At 29.0% G+C, this 20,371-nt stretch overlaps 2 protein-coding genes across 2 annotated transcripts; both read right to left on the bottom strand.

Moving 5' to 3' along the window:
• Positions 1-401: 401 nt before the first annotated feature.
• LOC103490211 (uncharacterized) lies at positions 402-5,430 on the bottom strand. The gene is made up of 9 exons (XM_008449617.3): positions 4,845-5,430; positions 4,146-4,191; positions 3,984-4,062; positions 3,846-3,891; positions 3,648-3,746; positions 2,694-2,762; positions 2,250-2,604; positions 1,990-2,147; positions 402-1,631 (listed from the first exon to the last, which is right to left on the bottom strand). Exons 1-9 carry the CDS (start codon positions 5,313-5,315, stop codon positions 621-623), a joined length of 2,334 nt encoding a protein of 777 aa, XP_008447839.2. The 5' UTR covers positions 5,316-5,430; the 3' UTR covers positions 402-620.
• A 6,954-nt stretch (positions 5,431-12,384) lies between these two features.
• On the bottom strand, positions 12,385-13,736 carry LOC103490210 (protein EXORDIUM-like 5). The gene has a single exon (XM_008449615.3). The coding sequence runs from the start codon at positions 13,626-13,628 to the stop codon at positions 12,612-12,614; it is 1,017 nt and encodes a 338-aa protein (XP_008447837.1). The 5' UTR covers positions 13,629-13,736; the 3' UTR covers positions 12,385-12,611.
• Positions 13,737-20,371: the final 6,635 nt, after the last annotated feature.

The raw sequence follows: 20,371 nt of genomic DNA, 5'->3' as shown, positions 1-20,371 counted from the left end.
GGAGTATTTTTTTATGCAAATTACAAAGTTTAATTAAACCAAAAATAAATAAAGCCTACTCAACCTATTTCCATCCTTCATTCAAGGTCAAATAACATAATTCAATTCATTTATGATTTGATTCCTAATTCAAACATCTCATTCTTGACATTTCGTCCCCAAAAAAATGGTGTATATTAAGCCAAAACAAACAAGCTATTTCGCTCACAACCAAAAAGATTCTAAAGTTAAGACTTCTGGATTCAACATCACTTGAAAGTACATGAAACCATGCATTGATCAACCAAATTCTGCCATCCCCGAGATTATTGAAAATTGTGAAAAATAGAAAGTAAACAATATATATATGATTTCAGGAAAAAAGAAATAAAAGAAAAAAAATCTTCCTACACTTTTCCAAGGACAGAAAATGGCATATATCTTTTTTTTTCCCTGAAGCTAAAAAATTAGGATACATAAATCTGTACAAGGACCCCTCTTCTAATGTTTTTACAACACAATTTGGTAGATTTGATAAGGCTCCACCTTTGTAAGTAACTCCAGGCAAGAGCAACAGATCTCAAACCCACCATTTCTATGGTTAATCAACAAGTTGAAAAATAATTAATAATTAGTAATCCTCATAGCTGTAAAACCAAATCAGGGTGAGCAGAGTCCACCTTACTAGAGCTAGGTGATCCTGGAGATTTAAATCTCACATTCAGGTCCGGAGGAACCGATTCCGGTTTGTATATTGTTGTTACTACTGCATCTGTTTTCTCTGCTGGTGGTTTTCCTTGATGCCAAGGTGATCGTAAATGTGGACTGACTGCAGGGTTGATTAGACCATCGTTCCCCGACCCAGCCAATGAACTGGAAGAGTTTGTTGTACTAGGATTGTTTTCTGGGCATTTCGGTTCTTTCGGGTTCAGATTGGTTGCCATTGCTGGAAGGATGAAATTAGCATTAGTCCTGGAGATCGTCTCGAGCATTTGAGATGACTGAGGCTTCACACCAGCGGAATCCGACGGTCCTATTAGTTTCCCCCTGTGAGCAGAGAGATCAAAACCATAAGCTCCATTGAATCCATTCATACCAGGGTGGAGTGTTGGACTATGGTGTTTATGAAATGAAGGCCTTGAGATTGGAATACTACTTTCCAATACATTATAATTGCCACTGGGATTGGATCCTTCAACTGTTTCCACCTGCCCCTTGCATTGCTCAGAAGATTGTTGAGTACTCGATGGTGATGACGAAGCTGCAGCAAACTCAGTTGGAGGCCTGTTTACCTGGCCACCTGAACTGGGGGCACGAGAAAGCCCGTCATGCGTCTTGTGTGATGTATCAGCTTCAGAGTTGTCAGATGACGGAACCCCCTTTTGTTCATTAGTAAGAGGCTTTACATCTGGATCCACACTTTCATGCCCAAGAAAGGGCTGCAACGTCGACATTTTACCGGGTTCAGCTTGTGGTAGAAACACCCTCTTTGGTGTGATATCATTTTCTATAACCCATCCAGGACCGAAACTCGAACCTGAAGGCAAAGATCTTTCAATCTTCTTAGAAGCAACTGTCCATGCCACAGATCCAAGATCTGCAGCAAATCGAGCGAGGCTTCGTGCATATGCATGCTCCAAGAAAAGGCCAACCTGAATCACATGAAGAACAAGTTATCCAAGAGAAGTCTATATAGGTTACTCGTGTAATTCAAGCAGCCAGAACCAAATGGCGGTGTGTTTTCAGCAAATATTAGATAGATGAGGATAGCAAATATTTTATCCCAACACAATTAACGAAATATCAGAAACTGAAAATAACAGCCCCATCCTTAACTATGCTTTTATATTTTATTCGACAACAAAGGGCTATATCAGACGCCACATCTCCAACTTGGGAATCAGCAACGAAATAACTGATTCAGAACTTCTGATTGTAATCGAATAAATTCAGCATTCCAAGCATGAGACTTAAAAGATAATGTTAACAGTAATTAAGTTAGATACATACTGGCATTAAAACCTTCCTCTCTCTATCAAACGTATTCAACACAGCGGGCTCGAGCAAAGCAGTTGCCGCCTGAAATTGACTATATGTATTACGCCTATTCTCCTCGGAGACGATAGGTTTTTTTCCCTGCCTCACTGAATTAAATCTCAGTGCAGAACCTGGCAGGAAAGAATGGTCTTTGAATCAAAATGTAGAGTTGTATCTTAGTTGCACCCTACGGGTGGATGCTAGAATAAAAATGCTCGCCTAAGACTTCATACCTGTAATATCCTCACTTCTATCAAATCTGCTCGGGTTAAACAAATTAAATGCAGCGTCACTATTAGAAGAAAAGGATAATCTGCCAGAAAAATCAGCAAAGCTAGGCTTTTCCAAATGATGAAGTCCTTTCCTCAAATCGCTGGACCGATTTGCATTTTCACCACCAGTAGCAAGAGTGGCATCTGGGGAAAACTCTGAACCAGCGCGTTCCAAGGAAGGTCTACCTAATGGTTTCTTTAAATTCTTGGTTGGTGGTCTACCTCTTCTCACCACTTTAGGTTCTGGTTCATTATCATCACTATCTTGTCTCAAGTTCTTAAAATTCTTTTTTGCCAACTCTTGTATGGTACGTGCCTGACAGAATTATAATAACTTTTCATATATGTGCATTGTGCAAAATGAAAACATAAACAGAAAGCAAAAGAAAATTGTGAAAATCAAACCTGCCGAAAATATATAGTATCTGGTGAATTATATTGCATTGCATTCGAACTGATTAAGAGAACGTCTTTCTACAGAGAGAGTAAAACGGAATAAACATTATATCAATACTAATAAACAAAGCATAGAACTCTTAGAACTTGAGAAAAGCACTAAGTTGTAGGCTATTGATCTAAAACTTAAAGGGTCAACAAAACAAATGGGAAAAATCTATATCAAAGGAAACAGCCATTTACTGAAGAACAGATGATGCACAATGCACATACAATGAAGCAATGTCTATACACGGATGTATAATAGCAAAAGGTAATTGGATTATAAGATTATTTAAGAAAATTGACCGCTGGAGACCAGATAGAGAGGAAAGTAGATTGCAAAATAATGAAGGAGAAACCTCATGAAATCTTGAACCATACTCTTATCGAACTAAAACTGCAAAGTAACACTGTGCTAACTTGTTGCGCATTAAAATAAGCTATCCTAAATTTTAAACCAAGTTCTAAAACAAGGGTTCTATTTCCCGCAACCAGTTTGTTCAGAATCAAGTATCCCTGTTCACTTATATAAATTAATCCATAGACCACATGGTCGTGTAGATTTTCTATGCAAAAGAAAATAGAATTTTTAGAACTAAATAAACAGAACAGAAGGAAAAGAAATTCAGGCAAATAACAGAAAGACCTCTGCATTAAAGACTACAATGCCTAAATCATGAGTGATTGAAGGTTGCAATCTTCACTATTCAGAATGCCATCAAGATATCAAGTGAATCACCCTATTCCATTCCAACTTGACAAAAACAGTTGAGAATATTCATGAACGACGCAATTCAATTAGCACCATGAGAATCTTCAATCTTGTAGTGGATTGAACATGAAGTTATATAGAATTCAGCAGAGCAGGAAAGGGAAACTAACAATTTAAACAAAACAGAAAACAATAAAGATTGATCGTACTTCGAACTGTTCCAAGGTGCTATAAGCTCCAGAAGTAAGCTTGTCCCGCACAGTTCCAAAATCCATAGGATGATCTATAATTTCGTGATAGTCTGGAAGCTACAATTGATAATTTCAAAAGTAAAATCAATGTAAGGATAGGACAAAGCAATATCATGAAACCCAAAAGCTGATTGTGTCATCACTCCCAAAACCAACCTCATTGGGGTCCACTGGTTCGGAAAACACACCATAGACGTCCTTCCTGAAATTAAAGCACCAAGAAAATTAAATATTAAATAAAAGGGCACAACGCACAGTGTCAAATACACAGAAAGAAGAGCTAAAAAAACACACTTTTGAAGCCTGTCGAGGATGAAAACTAAAAGCTTCTTATCTGGTAAAGGCGTCGAGGGTCCCGAATCCATATGCAACCCTGCATATAATTATGTCTATAATAATTAAAAACAGTCACAAACATAGTTTTCAAAGAAGTGGCGTGTGATTATTGACAAAAACCTTGAAGGGTTTCTGATGGGTTTGTAGCAGAAATGGACTTTTCACCCTGAAACATCAAAAGGAATAAACCAATGGTAACAGTTACACTAAGCAAATAATTTTCCCATTATGGGTGAGGCTCCCAGAAACAGAATAGATCTAATTAAAAAGGTAAACAGGACTAGGAATCAGAGTGCCACGAATGGGAAAAAAAAAAAGAACATATCTATCACCATAGAAATAATTAAGGGAAGAAAAGACAAATCTGAACTTTTTCGTTTAAAAATACGACAGTCAAATCATATGGTTTTTAAGGAAGATATAAGTAAGTACCCAGTAAATGCTAATATATCAAATTGTGAGCATCAAAAATTAAATATGCTGAAGATAAGAATTTGAACTAAAACTAAAATCCAGCGTTTAACCCATTTCAAATCCACTAAGTCAACCATCCTTGACTGAGATACTCAAAAACTCAACTACAAAATTCAAAAGTGCGAAATTCAAGGAAACTCTTTCAAATATTGTCAACGTATTTTTCTCCTCATACCCGCAAAAACAAAAATTGAAAAGAAAAAAAAAACGTAAAAATCTCTCAAAAAAAAAAAAAAAAAGAATTGGCGCCTTAACAAGATCAGCCCCCACTTCCCCACCAAAAATAAAAATAAAAATAACCCCAAAAATAAACAGCACATGAAAAACCCTCAAATTTTGCAGTACCTTCTCGGAGTCTTGAATCCTAGATCCCTCCGCAATCGAACCGATCTTCCGCTTCTTGCTAATCGAAGCAGCATTACCATCCCCCTCCGCATTAGAATCAGACCCACAAGAATTAAGAGACGAGGAATTGACTGGGGATTTCTGGGAGTGCAATCTGAGAACAAGCTTGAGTTTCTTCTCGCGGCGGCTACCAGCCAATTGGTGGTTGTATTCAGCATCTGGGTGGTCATCAGTGAGGTTATCGGGAGTGAGGTCTTCGGAGTTGGGATTCCGGCGAGTAGATCGGCGCAAGGGAGTTGAGGAGGCGTAATTAGGGTTGGAAATTGAGGGGGAAGAGTTGTTGTTGATTCGTTTTGATTGATGTTGTTGGTGTTGTTGCTCTTGTTGTTGTTCCTTGAGATTCCGCTTTTGAAGATCCAACAGCGATGGCCGCCCTTTCTTCCTCTTCTTCCTCTCCACTACCTTACCCATTTTTTTTGCTGCTTCCTCTGTTTCTCTCTCTGCCCTCTCTCTCTCCTCTCTCCGGAGAGATAAAACAAACAAAAAGCCGTATTATTCTTTTATTACCATTATTATTATTATTTCCTTTTTCAATTATTTCAATTCCTTATATATATATACATTAAAGTTTAAAATATTTATTTCTATTATAATATATTTTTAAATTCTTTTAAGAAAATAAAAAATTTACTATACAGTTTTTAAAATATATATATTTTGTCAAGTAAAATTTTCTTTTAAATACTAATTTTTAAATAAATATTTTTTTTTGTTTATTAAATCAGTAAATAACCTTATTTAAAAAAAAAAAAACAAAATACGTTTTGTTGCTTGTTTAACTGCTCTTTTTATTTCTTCAGCATATGTCCATTTGCTATGTTGATATTATTGAACCTCTACAAATATGAAAATCTTTTATCAAAATTTTAGCATATTCATGAGAAATTAATTTCTTGGTTTTTATTTAAATGCTTGTTGTTTTAGAATCTTTTTTTCTTTCTTTTGTGTTAATTTAGTGCAATTTAAAAGTATAAGGTCAATTGGAATGACATTATGTGTATGAATAGAGAGTTGAACTAAAACTAAAACGGAATTTTAGAGTAAGATATTTAAGTTTATAACCCTTCTTTTTTAAGGGAAAGAAAAATTTTATAACCCTATTGTAAGTTATTAAAAAAGTGACAAAAAAAAAATGTCTATGGGAGGCGGGGTCGAGATGCCACTCCCGTCTCCAGCCCCGTCCCCTATCCCATTTCCATCGCCACCAATTTACTCATGGAACGGGGCAGGATTACCTGCTTCCTTGTGTTGTTTTTTTTTTTAAATTTGATCTCATTTTCCAATCACACGTTATTTGAAATGTATATACATTTCCAACATCATTTTATTTCCAACAGAATATTATCAAATTTCTTATTTAAAACAATTTAAAATGTCAAATTCTCATTGTTAATAAAAATAAAAATTCAGTTATATATTTAGAAATCCATCTGTAAAATTCAAAAATTCATAAAAAGAATGAAAAATCAATTCATGAGTATTATAACAAAGCTTTCAATTACATAATTTCTTTTAAACATAACAACATTTTGTTTTAAGCAAAGTTTACGAATCACAAGTTACAATTACATGAAAAGTTCACGACACAAAAATGGGATTAAGGAAAAAAAAATAAAGAAATGTAATAGATAAAAAAAAATATATATCAAAATAGATGTTTTTTTATTTTTTTACTATTTTACATATTATTAAATAAATAAATATTTATATTTATATTTAATTATAAAAATATATTTAGTTACATATGCGGGACTGGGCTTGGAATGTATTCGTCGGTGTCGCCAACCAAAAAAAAATTTCTCCACTCCCTCACATTTCCAATGTATTTAGGGATTCCCCAACTTAAATGGGTTGAATTGAGTTTGTTGGGAGACATTCTTAAACCAACCCAATCGAACATGTAACTATAACTTAACTATTTTTTTCTTTCTGTTACTTAGTTTTAGATCCGATAAATATTTATATTTTTGTTACTTATTTCTATTGAAATTATTTGAAAGTTTCTTAATAGAAATAAATATTTTTAAAGTACATAGATATAAATAAAAAGGTTTATATATTTGAAATTTTTGTTTAATTTTAATATTGTCTTTCAATTGTATAACGTACTTTTCATAAATTTTAAATTTAGCTTTTCAAGGTTATTTTTTAATAATAAATATTAATGTCAATATGGTTATATCAATTTAAATTCTGATTTTTCATAAATTTATCAAATTAAACCTCAATTTAAACCCTCAACTTTCATAAATGCATTTAAATTCAATATAACAGAGTGTTTACATTGATTAAGTTCAGGGTTTAAAATAACATACTTTAAACTTTCCGAGTTTAAGTCAATACATCTATTAGTTTGGAGTTTAAATTGACTCAAACTTTAGGGTTTAAATTGATATAATTATTAATTTATAAATGGATACATTTACAGTTGTGTTCAATGTAAATTGATGTCATTTTCAATATTATTATTATTATTATTAGAATTTATTTTTAAATATAGTAAAAATAAACAAAAACATTTGAAAAAATAAATATAAAAATTGAGATTAAAACATGATATAAAGTAATATATTAGAATGAAAGTGTAACTTTTGAGGAGGAGGAAAGGCATGCCTGTCACGTGACTTTCTTACAGGAACTAATGATTGTTTGACACGTGGGGCCTATAATGCCTCCATTCGAAACTAATTTTGTTCCAAACTTTTGTCATTTTCTTGGAATTGTATACGTGGCCAGCAGAGAAATGTTTCCATTTTGAAGTGTTTTTTCTTCATTTTGAATAATAAGTTTGTTGTAAGAAAAATAATTTCGTTGTTATTTGATGTTAGCTACTGTAATTAATCTTAATTATGTATGAATAATAATTTCGTTGTTTCATTTAATAATTATCTTCAAACAAAAATAATTAGGTGGAGCTTAATAATTTGATTTTTTTTATAAGAAATTCGAATGACAAATTATTGTTAGGTAATTATGAAGTTTTTGGTACTTCGTAATAGGATGAAGTTGTAATATAATCTAAAACATATGTTTTGAGTTTCGAACATTTTTTGTCCGTTGTGTAAGATAAAAAACTCATTTTGTTCCAACGTTTTCTCAATCCAACCTAATTTTTCATTGTTTTTAAATTTCACAATCACATTTTCATTTCGTCTTCGATTACTCATACTTTTCAACATTTCTCCGATTTATAGTAATTTTGATTACATTTTACTACCTAATATTTTCCTTTTAAAAAAAATATTAACATTATATCTACCTATCATACTATCAGTTTCTTTATTTTTGTATTTATTCTTGAAAGATGAGTCTCTTTTTTAATAGTAAAATAACCAACTTATTTATAAATATAACACACCAATAAAAGTTTTCATTTTGTCAATTTAGTATAATTGAAATTATTTTCAACAATTTTATCATTTAATATTTTATTGAAATTTGTTTTCAAAATTTGAAATCCTAAAAAAGGTTTTTAAAGGCTTGATTTTAACATATTTATACATTTAACTAATAATCTAAATGTTTGTTTGGTTCTTACTTCGGAATTTGTTTTGTGTTTTAAGATTCACGAAATCCAGCCAGTGAATATGATGCTTGGAATTTTGTTTCTAAAAGCTATTTTAAAATTATGTGATCGAAATAGTGTAAATGCTGAAAACAACAATTTTTATATTTTCCTTAAATTAAAGGGTAGAATTATATTAAATAAAATTAAAAACATAAAAAAAAAAAATGGTACGTGTCACATTATAAACTCAATTCAGTTTTTAAAAAATTAAAATATGTATTGTGTACCATATTATAAATTAGATCAAATTTAAATTTTGGTCTATGTGGTTTATATTACATTAAAATTAATCTATATGATTTTAAAATTTCTATTTTAGTTTATATGGTTTGATATAATTTTCTATATAGTTTTTATAATTTGTTAAATCCTTTTAGATATTATTTATTATAGGGACTATTTATAAAAGGTTTTGTTAAATCATACGGACAAATTCTAATTAACCATGAAACCTAAATTTTAATTTCTTTGGAACATTAGGACAAAATTTCAATTTATGTTTATAAACTATTATAATTATACAAATTAATAATTTTACAATTTTGTAACACATGGTAAATAACAGCTCATTATTAGTTATTAAAATTAGTTTTCAACGGTTTAAATTAGAATCTACTTTTTGAATTACGCAACTAAACACGACTTTGTTTTTCATTTAACATATTATTTGTAAATTTCTGTTTTTCAGATTCTCTATCAAACATGTTATAAACATTTATGTCAATCGTAATTAAATAACTTGTGAAGAAAAAAAAAATCAAATTTACATAATGGATTTAGAAATAAAATCATTGCAAAATGTATTTAGAGAAAAGCTTTTAGAGACTTTTATTTAAATGGGTTGTTACAATATTCGATAAAAATAATGGGTCATGGATCGACTAATAAAAATGTTTGTGAATAAGCTCACTTTTGTGAAAATTATTTAAAATACATTTAAAGACTGTTTTTAGTAGCTCTAGTTATTTTTTAAATAACTTATTTTTTGAATTAAACACCTGAAAATGTAATAAATTCAAACAAATTTAAATTGTCACAAACTTATAAAATAGGGGTTTTTAAAAAAATATAACAAACCGATAAAATATTTACACCATATAGAATAATTTTGAAAATGGAGAAAGCTCATATGCCACTATTTAAAATACCAAAATTATCTCAGTCAACACTTGATAAATCGACAATACACGATCTCAGGTATATCATGTCCTGGAATAAAAGAATTTGACCTTTAATTCATTCGATATTGGACATACAATACATAAAATTTTAGTTAAAAAGATGTTTGACAATCCTATTATGGTCTCTAAAATTTTAATAATGCATGTTTTAATTCCAAATTAAAAAAAGAAAAAAAATTGGTCTTTGTCGTTAACTAAACCTTGATTGGTCTTTGTTGTTAACTAAACTTTGATCTCCGATTTTTTTTTGTTTTTTTTGATAACTTCTTAACTGAATGATTGTGTAACTTTTATATTTGGATGATTATGCTCTACTTCATCATATTACTTAAATTAACAAATGTACAACAAATCATATATTCTATAAACCTTTTATGCTAGCACGTAAGCACAATGATAAGAATTTCACAAGGAACTAAACCATGAGTTAGGAGCAAAAGGAAAGAAAAAAGGATAAGTTTTAATGAAATCGAGGATGCTAAAGCAAAATTTAAAGATTAAATAGACATAAACTTTGAACCTCCTAAATAATATAAAATAAAATAAATATATTTGAATCATCTCCCCCACACAAAATAGATAAATGAAAGAAAGGAAGAGAAAAAATGACTCAATTAATCACAAAATGTCTTTTTGAGTTATGCAATAAAAAAGTTCAATTTAATAACTAAACTATAATTGTTTTAATGGTACATTTGGATGATCTATTAAAAAAATGTTTTATCAATAATTCATTTTCTTTTAAATACTTTTTTGAAAATAAATTTAAAATTTAAACACTTATAAATTTAAATACATTTTTGAAAGTAAGGTTTATATTCATATTCTTTTTTTATTATTATTTATCAAATTACCATCCTATGATCTAATTTAATAAAAGAAATACATATATTTTTATTTTTAGAAAGAATTATATATATAGATATAGATATAGATATATTAAAAGAGACAGGGAAACATGGTGGGAGAAGTCGGGTATTTTTGCCAATCCAAAAGCAAAGCTATAATTTTGATATTTTGTTGGAGAAAATAATTTTGATTGAATTTGATTGTGTAGTAAATTATAATTTGAATACTGTGATAAAGCATGGAGTACACTCAAAATTGTGTATTTTCGGTCAATTTGATAATTCATTTCATAAAAAAAAAATTGATTTTGATACATTTCTCTCAAATGAATTATTTTATAAACTAATTTTAAAAAATATATATTTTATAAACTTGTCAAACACAATATATATATATATATATATTTTGCAAATTGAAACATTACAAAATGCTACTATTTATTTGGTTGGAGTTGAGAGTTACATTCGCATGCTCACGTGAGGTATAAAGCTATTGGGCCGAAGCCTTTCTCGTTTGTGGGCCCAAAAAGTGACTTTGATTTTCTCCTCACTCGATTTATTTTCTTATTTTCAAGAAAAATATTCATTATTATCATCCTATCTTCTTCTTCAACCTTTCTTTAATCATCTTCCTTTTTCCTTTTTTCTTTTTTAATTTAAATTACAAGTTCAAACCTTTATTTTGTATTTAATAGAATATCTAACTAATTCAAAGTTTTTATAAAGGATTCTTTTTTTCTTTTTTTTTTTTAATATAGAAAAATTGATCTAACCGTTTACCAGTTTATAGCAAAATATTTTAAATATTCTACTGTTTAGATAAATGTTAACAGAAGTCTATTAGCATTTATTGATGATAGAAACATATGTAAGTCTATCACGATAGAGTGTATACCATTGATAGATAATATTCTACTGTTTAAATAAATGTTAACAGTGATAGAAACATATGTAAGTCTGTCACGATAGAGTATATATCAGTGTATATATATGTATATATAATCAGGTTGGGCTTGGTCAACCCTACCCCTAACTTGCATAACACACAACCCGACTTAACCTTTTTTAATTTTCTGACCCAACCCAACCCTTACGATTTAGATTGAGTAATCTGTGAGTTACCGGTTTTTTTAACACTCCTAGATATAACTTATACATACATACATCTATATATTTCCTCTACATTATTTCAATCTTGGGGAAGAAAAATAGATTTAAAGAAAAAAACAGAAAGATGTTTTAAGGGGAATAGTGTATCCATTGATATTTTTGTTTTTTCTTTTTGGGAATCTATTCCAAAAATCAATTAGTTGGGAAGCATATCTGCCTTCCCAACACCAACAAAAGTCAAATTATAGTACAACTCTGAATTCACAAAAAAAATTGCTTCTTTTTCCTCTTTTCTGTTATACCTATTTTTAATATTCTTCCACTCCCTTGATTTTACCACTTTTTAAAACCTATACTTCTAGTCTTTACATTTTTTAAAATATATTGAAAAAACCCATACAATTAATTTTTTGTTTTATTTTTTAAAAGTAATTATATAGTATTTAAAATTAGAAAAAAAAAGTTTATAGAGGATATAATTTTTTAGAAATTATTTTTCTAATTTAAAATGTTACACGTTTATTTAAAATATGAGAATAAAATTAATTTGATGACCAAATGAGGTTTTTTATAAATTTATAGACTAAAAGTATATAGTTTTGAAACTTAGTGACCAAGAAAAGAAAAAGAATCACATTTCATTTAAAATTTGAATTTTTTATCTTAGACGGTTAGATGATATTTTTTTTTTCAAAAAACTGTTAATCGTTTTCAAATAAAAAAAGAATGTAATAAAAAGCCCAGTTATTGATTTATGTATGACAATTCAAATATTCGATTCAAACAATATTAATTTTATTATTTTAGCAAAGTTTATTATTTACAATAGGTGTTGCATAGTAACAACCAAAAATAAAATGTATACTTATGCTATGTATATTGTATTTTTTTTTTAAAAAAAAAGAAAGAAAAAACATAAGCAAAAAGCTTAGTATCCTTATTTTCTATATACCATTTAATTAAAAAGGAAAAAGAAAAAAAGAAAACTTCATCTTCTTCCTCAGTCCAAAGCGTTGGGCCCTGCACAGGCTTTCAAAACCGGACTCCATAGCCACTGCACTAAAAACCTCCGTCCATTTCCCCCATTCAAATTATAACTCCTCCCTTCTCTATCCTTCATCACCGCTCCAATATACCCTCCCCCGCCCCCGCTTCCGTACAACCCCTCACACAGATCCCCAATCTCTGTTGGCGCCGTCGGATCCTCTCCCGCGTACCAAGCATTCACCAACGGATTTGATGACATTTCCGCCAACTCATGTCCGATTACACTTATCATTCCGTCCACCCCCACATCCCCGTTCGGCGGCGACAGAGCCACCGTCCCTCCTCGGCCTATGTACCCCGGGACGGCGAACGGATAAGCACATACTTCTGGACATTGCTCGCCGGAGTTTCCGACCCAGGCGTACGGCAGCGTGTAACCGACCATCGATGGGAAGGTGAAGTAATGAAATCCACAAACGGCTCGGCAGAAATCTTGTACAATTACGTCGCCGGATGTTAGGATTAAATAGATTCCGTTGCGGTGGTCGACGGGAAGAGATCCGGAGTTGACGGCGGAGGCTATGACTTGTTGGATCGAGAGACGGGTGAGTTGGGTGCCGAGGGAGTATCGGAGATTGGAATACTCGCCGGCGACGACGACGGAGCGAGAGACATTGGCGGCAGTTTGGTCGGTGTAGAGAGAGACGGTTCGCCACCACTCGGAGACGGAGGGCGAAGGAGCGGCGGTGGAGATGGAGGACAAGAAATCTTTGATGAGAATCTTCTGGGGAAGAGCCCATTTGCCGTACCAAATAATGTAAATGTTGATGGGAGAGGAGGAGAGAACCGGCCCCATGTGGTACCGAAGATTGACCAAATCGGAGGAGCCTTCGAATTTCTTGGAGGAGGAAAGAGGCGGCGGTGGAAGTTTGGGGTTGTGGACAGAGGCTGATCCTGTCGCCTGAATATGGGTTGTAAGGATGAGGAGAAGTGAAAGAGGAAAGAGAAGATGAAGATGAAGGGGAGACATTTCGGGGGCGGTGTAGCGGTGAAGACGGCGGCGGAGAAGTGGTGGAGAAGAGATGGATATTTAAAGGGAGAGTGAAGGAGAGTGAGGTTGGAGACAGCTAGCTAAGTGGCTTTAGTATTTGTAGGGCACTTACTTTTATTAGGATTTTACCACTACTTTTCTTTTTTCTTTTTTCTTTTTGAAAAAATAAAAATAAATTTAACATTAATTAATATATATATATGAGGTAAATTTGAAATAAGAGGGTATATAAACAAAAATGAAGAAATATAGTTTTTTTTTTTTAAAAAAAAGAATAGAGGAAGAAGAGAGAAGAAGCCAAGGAAGACAGAATATTACTCTTTTTCCCATTCTCGATTTCTTACTTACACGCTAACGTTGGCATCTTCTATCTATCTACATAAAACATTTCAGCATTACATCTTTCCAATCAACTATACTAAAATGTTCTAATCTCATTCTATTTAATTCTAAATAAATTGAATTTGATAAATTTTACTATATTTTGTAAATAAATTTTATTCATTTTTTATTATTATTTGTTATTGTTGTTAAATAGCCATTTTAAATAGATGGAAGATACATATAGTTATCCAAAATAATCCTTTATAACACAAAATAGTCAAATAAAAAGAAAGTTGAGTAGGCAACTTTTAAGTAATTGACATTGATATTAAAATTATTCTTCCATTACACTTTTCTTTAATATGTGATTCTCACATGGTTTTTAAAAGTATCTAAATGACCACAAAATTTCAAACTATAATAATAATAATAGATGTAAAATGTTGGGCACATTAATATTTTCTGTTTTGTGTGTCAGTGTTTGATTTTCTTTAAAAAAAAAAAAAAACAAAAACATTTTAGGAGTTTTTTATTTAATTTCTAATACCTTTTTATTTAGTTCCATTTAAAAGTTTAAATTTTAAGTCTCGAATAATTGCAATAAATAACAATTTTATAAATAATAATCAAGTGTATAAAAACTTTTTGAAAATTTTATCACTATAACAAAGTCTATCGGTGGTAGATTGATATACTTACCTAATCTATTGTTGATAGATCACAACAAAATTATTTTAAAATTTAGCATTAAAATAACTTTTAAATTAATTAATAAACACTAACACAAAAACGAGCATTTAAATAAAAATCAAAATAGATTGTGGTAAGAGATATTTAAATAAGATTTTGAAAGATGTTTTTTAAATAGTCAAAATAGATATTTTACACGTTTTCATTTATTGGCATTAAGAAAAATTAATTGATGTGATAGTTAGGATGTTAATGAATCCTTCATAATTATTTCATATAGCTCCCAAGTGTAGTTTTTAAATTATTCAAAACATAGCTCTCAAATGTAGTTCTCTGTACACTTTATAACAAAAGTAATTAAAACAAAAACACAAAGGATTACATAACGAACTCACAAACAACCAAAATTTATGATTCAAAAATGTAAAATCGTGTTTTAGATCGTTTGTGATGAACAATAATTTTAGAAATAATCATCGATTATCATACCATTTAAAAATATTACAAATACAAAAGATTAGTTGATAGGTTTTTATGGTTTATAACTGTCGTGATTTATCAATGACTACGAGGATCTATCAACAACTTTATTTATCTTAATTGCTATATTTGCGAGAGATTTTGTTGATCGATAGCTTCGATATATTTTTATGGTAAAAGATTAGAGAATAATGTGTCATTTTCGACAAATATAACAATTTTAAGACAAAAGAAAAGAAATGAATTATTGGGTATTTGAAAGACATCAATCAATCTCACTTACATTAAATGATGTAAATCAAATTTGATGGGTTTTGTGATGAATTTTTGCATCAAATTAATTAAAGGTATTTTTATGGTGGATAGCTTCAATTAAAAGCCAAATATTTTTATGACTAATTTTTATTTTTGGTTCATACATTATTTAAGTTGAAAAGGATACTTCACATCTATTCTAACTAAGTTTATAAATATCACTTTACTAACTACCTTTTATTATTATTGTTGTTGTTGTTCACTTTAATTTCTTTAAACAGAAAAAACACAAGTCAATTTTTCAAAACCTACAAGAGAAAAAAGAAAAGTAGTTTTGAAAATTGTTTTTTTTCTAAGAATTTAATGAGAAATCAAATTATTATCAACATTTTTCAAAAAAAAAATAAAATAAAACTATTTACAATAAAATCTATCGAATTTTATTTAATATATTTTATCTTTTATTATATTTTGTAAATAATTTGTTTATTTGCTATTTATAACAATTTTCTTTGTGGATTTAATATATTACTTAGAAATAATATTAAATTAGCTATTCAATTTAAAAATTCTCAACCTAGCTCTTACCATGGAAAACCCTTTTTGCTTTGCTTATTAGCCCTTCTCCCTCTAGGAATATTTTAGTGATAGGTTCTATAGAAAGTATGATCATCAACTGACTCTAATGTAAAAAAAAAAAAATTACAAATATCGTTTTAAACAATCGAAGAACAAGCTTTCTTAAAGGTTGATATAGTAACATGGACCCAATTCAAAAATTTTAGAGATATTTAAATTTGTAACTACTTAGGAACCTAACTATGTACACTCGTAAAAATAAGGTCATTATAAGATATTCAAATTCGGTTGATCTGAATCGTTCAATCTAGATTTTTGACAATCAATTACCATGATCATCCATTTAAATTGAAAATTTGTTCGTTGAGAACTTAGAATTTAGAAAATTTAAAATTTAAATGTTAAAATTTAATTTTGATAATATATAATTAAAACATATTTTTCCTAATTTGATATAATTTTCATGAGTTTATCATAGGAACTACGACTTTGTTCCATAATAGTCTAGTTCTTAGTTTTCTAAAATTAAACCCATGAATATTTCTTCTATTTTCAAATTTCCTTACTTTGAGATATTCTTTTACTATTGATTTTAAAATCCAACCCAAATAAGGATTAATTTTTCTACTTACATAAGGAATAAGCTTTTTGTATGACCCATGTCGAGGATTCGAAATCAGGATTCAGTAATTGGAGGCTTTGAAATTTCTCTACATCCCCTACCATCGACAAACCAACATGGATTATTTTCACATATTTTAACTTCACTCACATGCACTTTATGAAAATTCAAGGAGGTCATCTAACATAAAATTACTTAAAACAAAGTATACTTTACCTTGGGGCTTATACGATTTATCTATCAAAAAGGAAGGTGCATATTATTGGTATAGATAATAATCTTTCGATTTTTTTAAACATTTCTTAAACTTACTTTTATGCCCTCGTGATCTCTTTTATTTATACGTGAAATCAGTTCATTTATGTCTTCCTCATAAACTCAGATATTACACTTTTACTATTGATCTAAATATTAAATGTTTGATTTCCCACTTAACATATTGTGAAAAGAAATATACATATATCCTACTTACATGATTCACCGGTTCCACCAACTATACCAAAAAATGTAGTGATCCTTTTGATCAAGCAAGAACTTATTTTTAATCTCATTCAAAAAATTTAACTGATTTTTCACATTATTTCATCTTAAAATTGAATTGATGTAATTTTTGTTTACAATTCAAAGTTTTTACTTTCATTTTGTTTTACCTCAAAATACTACTAATGTAATCATCCATTTTATTTTTAAATTTATAATCTTGCATAAACATTTACGATGTACATTTAAATATCATCTCACTTTATAAAAGTAAAGGTTTAAGATGGTCAACTCTAGTCAAATTAACTCACAATCAAAATTTCCTTAACTAATTATAGATTTTTTTTCTCGATTTTTATAAATATCTCAAAATCTTCATGGATATTGATATTTCTATAAAATCAAAGTCGTGATATTTCCATAACATAAATATTACTTTTTTCACTTATTCTTCATTACATTATTTACTTTTTATATACAAACAAAAATAGTTTACACTCTAAACAAATACTATACTACAGTTAAAAATTACAAGCTATATTAACTACCAACTATAAACAACCAAATCAAAACACACCCCAATAATGAGATTGCTCACTCTTTAGTGAGTTGGGGTTCTTCAAATAGAGATAATGGTCAATGGACCAACCTGGTTCAAAACTGATATTCACCTCAATCCTCATCTTTATAAATCCACTTTGTGTTCATGTAAAAATTAAATAAAAACTAACTCAACTATTCATTAATATGATTATACCAATAAGTGATTAATATCTCTATGATACTTTATCTAAATTATATCAAATATGCAACTTTTTCCTATTGTTAGTTTTTTTTTCATGAGACCTAACGCTAATCAAACTTAACTAACTGAAATCATGTCAGGTATTTGAATATTTAATTTCACATTTTTTTATTTTTTAAGATAAGTAAGTCAAAAAGCAAAAGATCATGCAATAAAATAAGTTTGATTTAATAGTATTGACACAACTTTCGTTTCAAGAGGTTAGAGGTTCAATCTTTCACATCCAAACTATAAATCAATTTTAGGCTTTCGAACTACCAAAATTTTACTCGTAACCCAAAGCAAAGTAATTGAGATTCACACGTAGGATGTCATTTATTTGTATTTCAATTTTTTAGTATTGTAGGGAGGAAAGTTTTTTTTTTTTCTTTTTTTACTGTTATTTTTACTTTGTTGATACAAAAAAAAAATGTATTTTTGGGCCTTAGCAAGGGCCCATCATTGAACTAAATGGGCCTAATACATTGTGATGTATATGTCAACTATACATTGTTTTCTCCTCACAAGCTTCTTCTTGTTGATATTTGCTTTCCTTTATGGTAATAATAAATTTAAATTTTTAAAGAGATTTTCATCCTTATATTTTTTTAATGCTATATGGGTAGAAAATAGTTTTTTTTTTAATCTATTATGTTATTTATATATCTTCTCTATATATACTTAATAGATATCTTACATGTGATTGTGGTGGGATTCGAAGATAATGAAAATTAAGCACAATAATATACGTTCGTTCATTTAGAGCATGGTTGTGAGATAATTTTCAATGGTGTAAACCATCTTTTTGTAAAATTTGAAAAACCACATCCTTATTCAAAATAAAGTTTAACGACACGAGACTAATTATGTCAAACCAGTGAAAAAAGGAGGAGAAAAGGGAGGAAGAAAAAACAAGGGAAGAATATTCAAAGTTCGAACAAGATTTGTTGTTTGTTTGTTTCTACTTTTCTAAAAAAATATATGACTTTTAAAGTGTTTTTTATTTTATTTTATGAGTAATAAGTTTGTGGGGACAATATTTTTTTTTAGTATTTTAAAAGTATGTTGTAATCTCTAGTATTTGTGGTTGTGGAGACGAGGATAAACTCACTTTAGTATTTTAAAAGTATCTAACTTCATTTAAGTGCCCAAACGTTTATACTAATTGTATCGTAATATTGTCGTATTATGTTTCCAAAATATATGTTATTCCCTAAATTGGATTTTATTTGGCCCACTTGAAAAGCTTAATATCAATGACAAAAATCATTATGTTATATTTATAGTGTCTTCAAATTTGTTATGTGTTTGCTAAATATAAAAAGAAACAAGTAGAAAACAAATACAAGCAACATGCATGACTTGGAGAATTATAGCAAATTATGTGTGATAATTATTTGGAAACAATAGTATAAAGAAAATGACAAATAATTATGTAAAAAAAAACACCAATATGATTAAGATTTCCATAATTCAACTAAGTTGATTAAATAAGATAAATATAAGCTTTTTTTAGTATATAGAAAATTTGGAACTATTGTTAGTACACATGTCAAACTTGAGCTAATTTTAACAAATAAATATAAGTTATTTGTTCTAATTAAATACAAAATAATAGTAATAACAATTGGGAATGTGGTCGGATTTGAGTTGAATTGGATTGGATTTAAAATTTTGGGTTGGTTTGGATTACTCGGGTCATCTATACTTCTATACTATATATAAAATGGAAAAACTTTTTCTTCCAATTTTGCCCTTTTTATTTTAGTTATTCCGGCTATAAAAGTGGTAATATTTTTAAAATTTGTTAAATAAATATTCAAAAGAAAATTGTAAAATCCCATAACTTGTTAAATTAATTAACAGTTAATATCTAAATATTAATACATTAATCAAATGTTATACTTTTTTTTCTTTAATTCCAAAAACCTTTTAGTGATTTCTCGTTGCAAAACCATCCACTAACTAACATTAATTAGACAATTCACACCAATAATAAATAAATAAAATTTTGCATCTAAGGTCTCTTCCAACAAACCTTTTTTCCATTTAAAAATTTATTGTTATAATAATTTACTTTACTTTGTATTTGTATTACGTAGAAAATATTTTATGAAAAAAATATACTTTAATAAGAACGTAATGAAAAACAATAAAATGTCATTAAAATGTTTGATTTATTGTGTATATTACAATACCTAATATATCTATTAAACAAATAATTTATCAGCATAGTTCTATGATATTTATTTAACTCTAAACTAAGTTTATAAAAATAAAAGTAGATTATAAACATTAAAAAAAATTATAATCTTTCTGGAAATAGTATATTTTAAAATTTTAATAAAATCTTGACATTTGATTACTTTTTGTCTCATAGTATATTTAAATTTATGTTATAAAGAGAAGTAAAATGTTAATATGTACCGTTTTTATTTAATTATTTTCATGCGTCGAATTAACATTTTCGACTCAATTTCAATTTATATAATTCAAACTTTCTTTCCA

This window comes from Cucumis melo, chromosome 1 (genome assembly GCF_025177605.1).
Source record: "Cucumis melo cultivar AY chromosome 1, USDA_Cmelo_AY_1.0, whole genome shotgun sequence".
Taxonomy (NCBI): Eukaryota; Viridiplantae; Streptophyta; class Magnoliopsida; order Cucurbitales; family Cucurbitaceae; genus Cucumis; species Cucumis melo.
This window is presented reverse-complemented; position numbering and strand designations above follow the sequence as displayed.

Coding starts and splice junctions, on each gene's coding strand:
- LOC103490211 (XM_008449617.3), bottom strand. CDS start 5,315: ATGGGTAAGGTAGTGGAGAGGAAGAAGAGGAAGAAAGGGCGGCCATCG. Junction 4,192..4,844: donor GGATTCAAGACTCCGAGAAG/GTACTGCAAAAT, acceptor TTGATGTTTCAG/GGTGAAAAGTCCATTTCTGC. Junction 1,632..1,989: donor AGAGGAAGGTTTTAATGCCA/GTATGTATCTAA, acceptor CATGTGATTCAG/GTTGGCCTTTTCTTGGAGCA.
- LOC103490210 (XM_008449615.3), bottom strand. CDS start 13,628: ATGTCTCCCCTTCATCTTCATCTTCTCTTTCCTCTTTCACTTCTCCTC.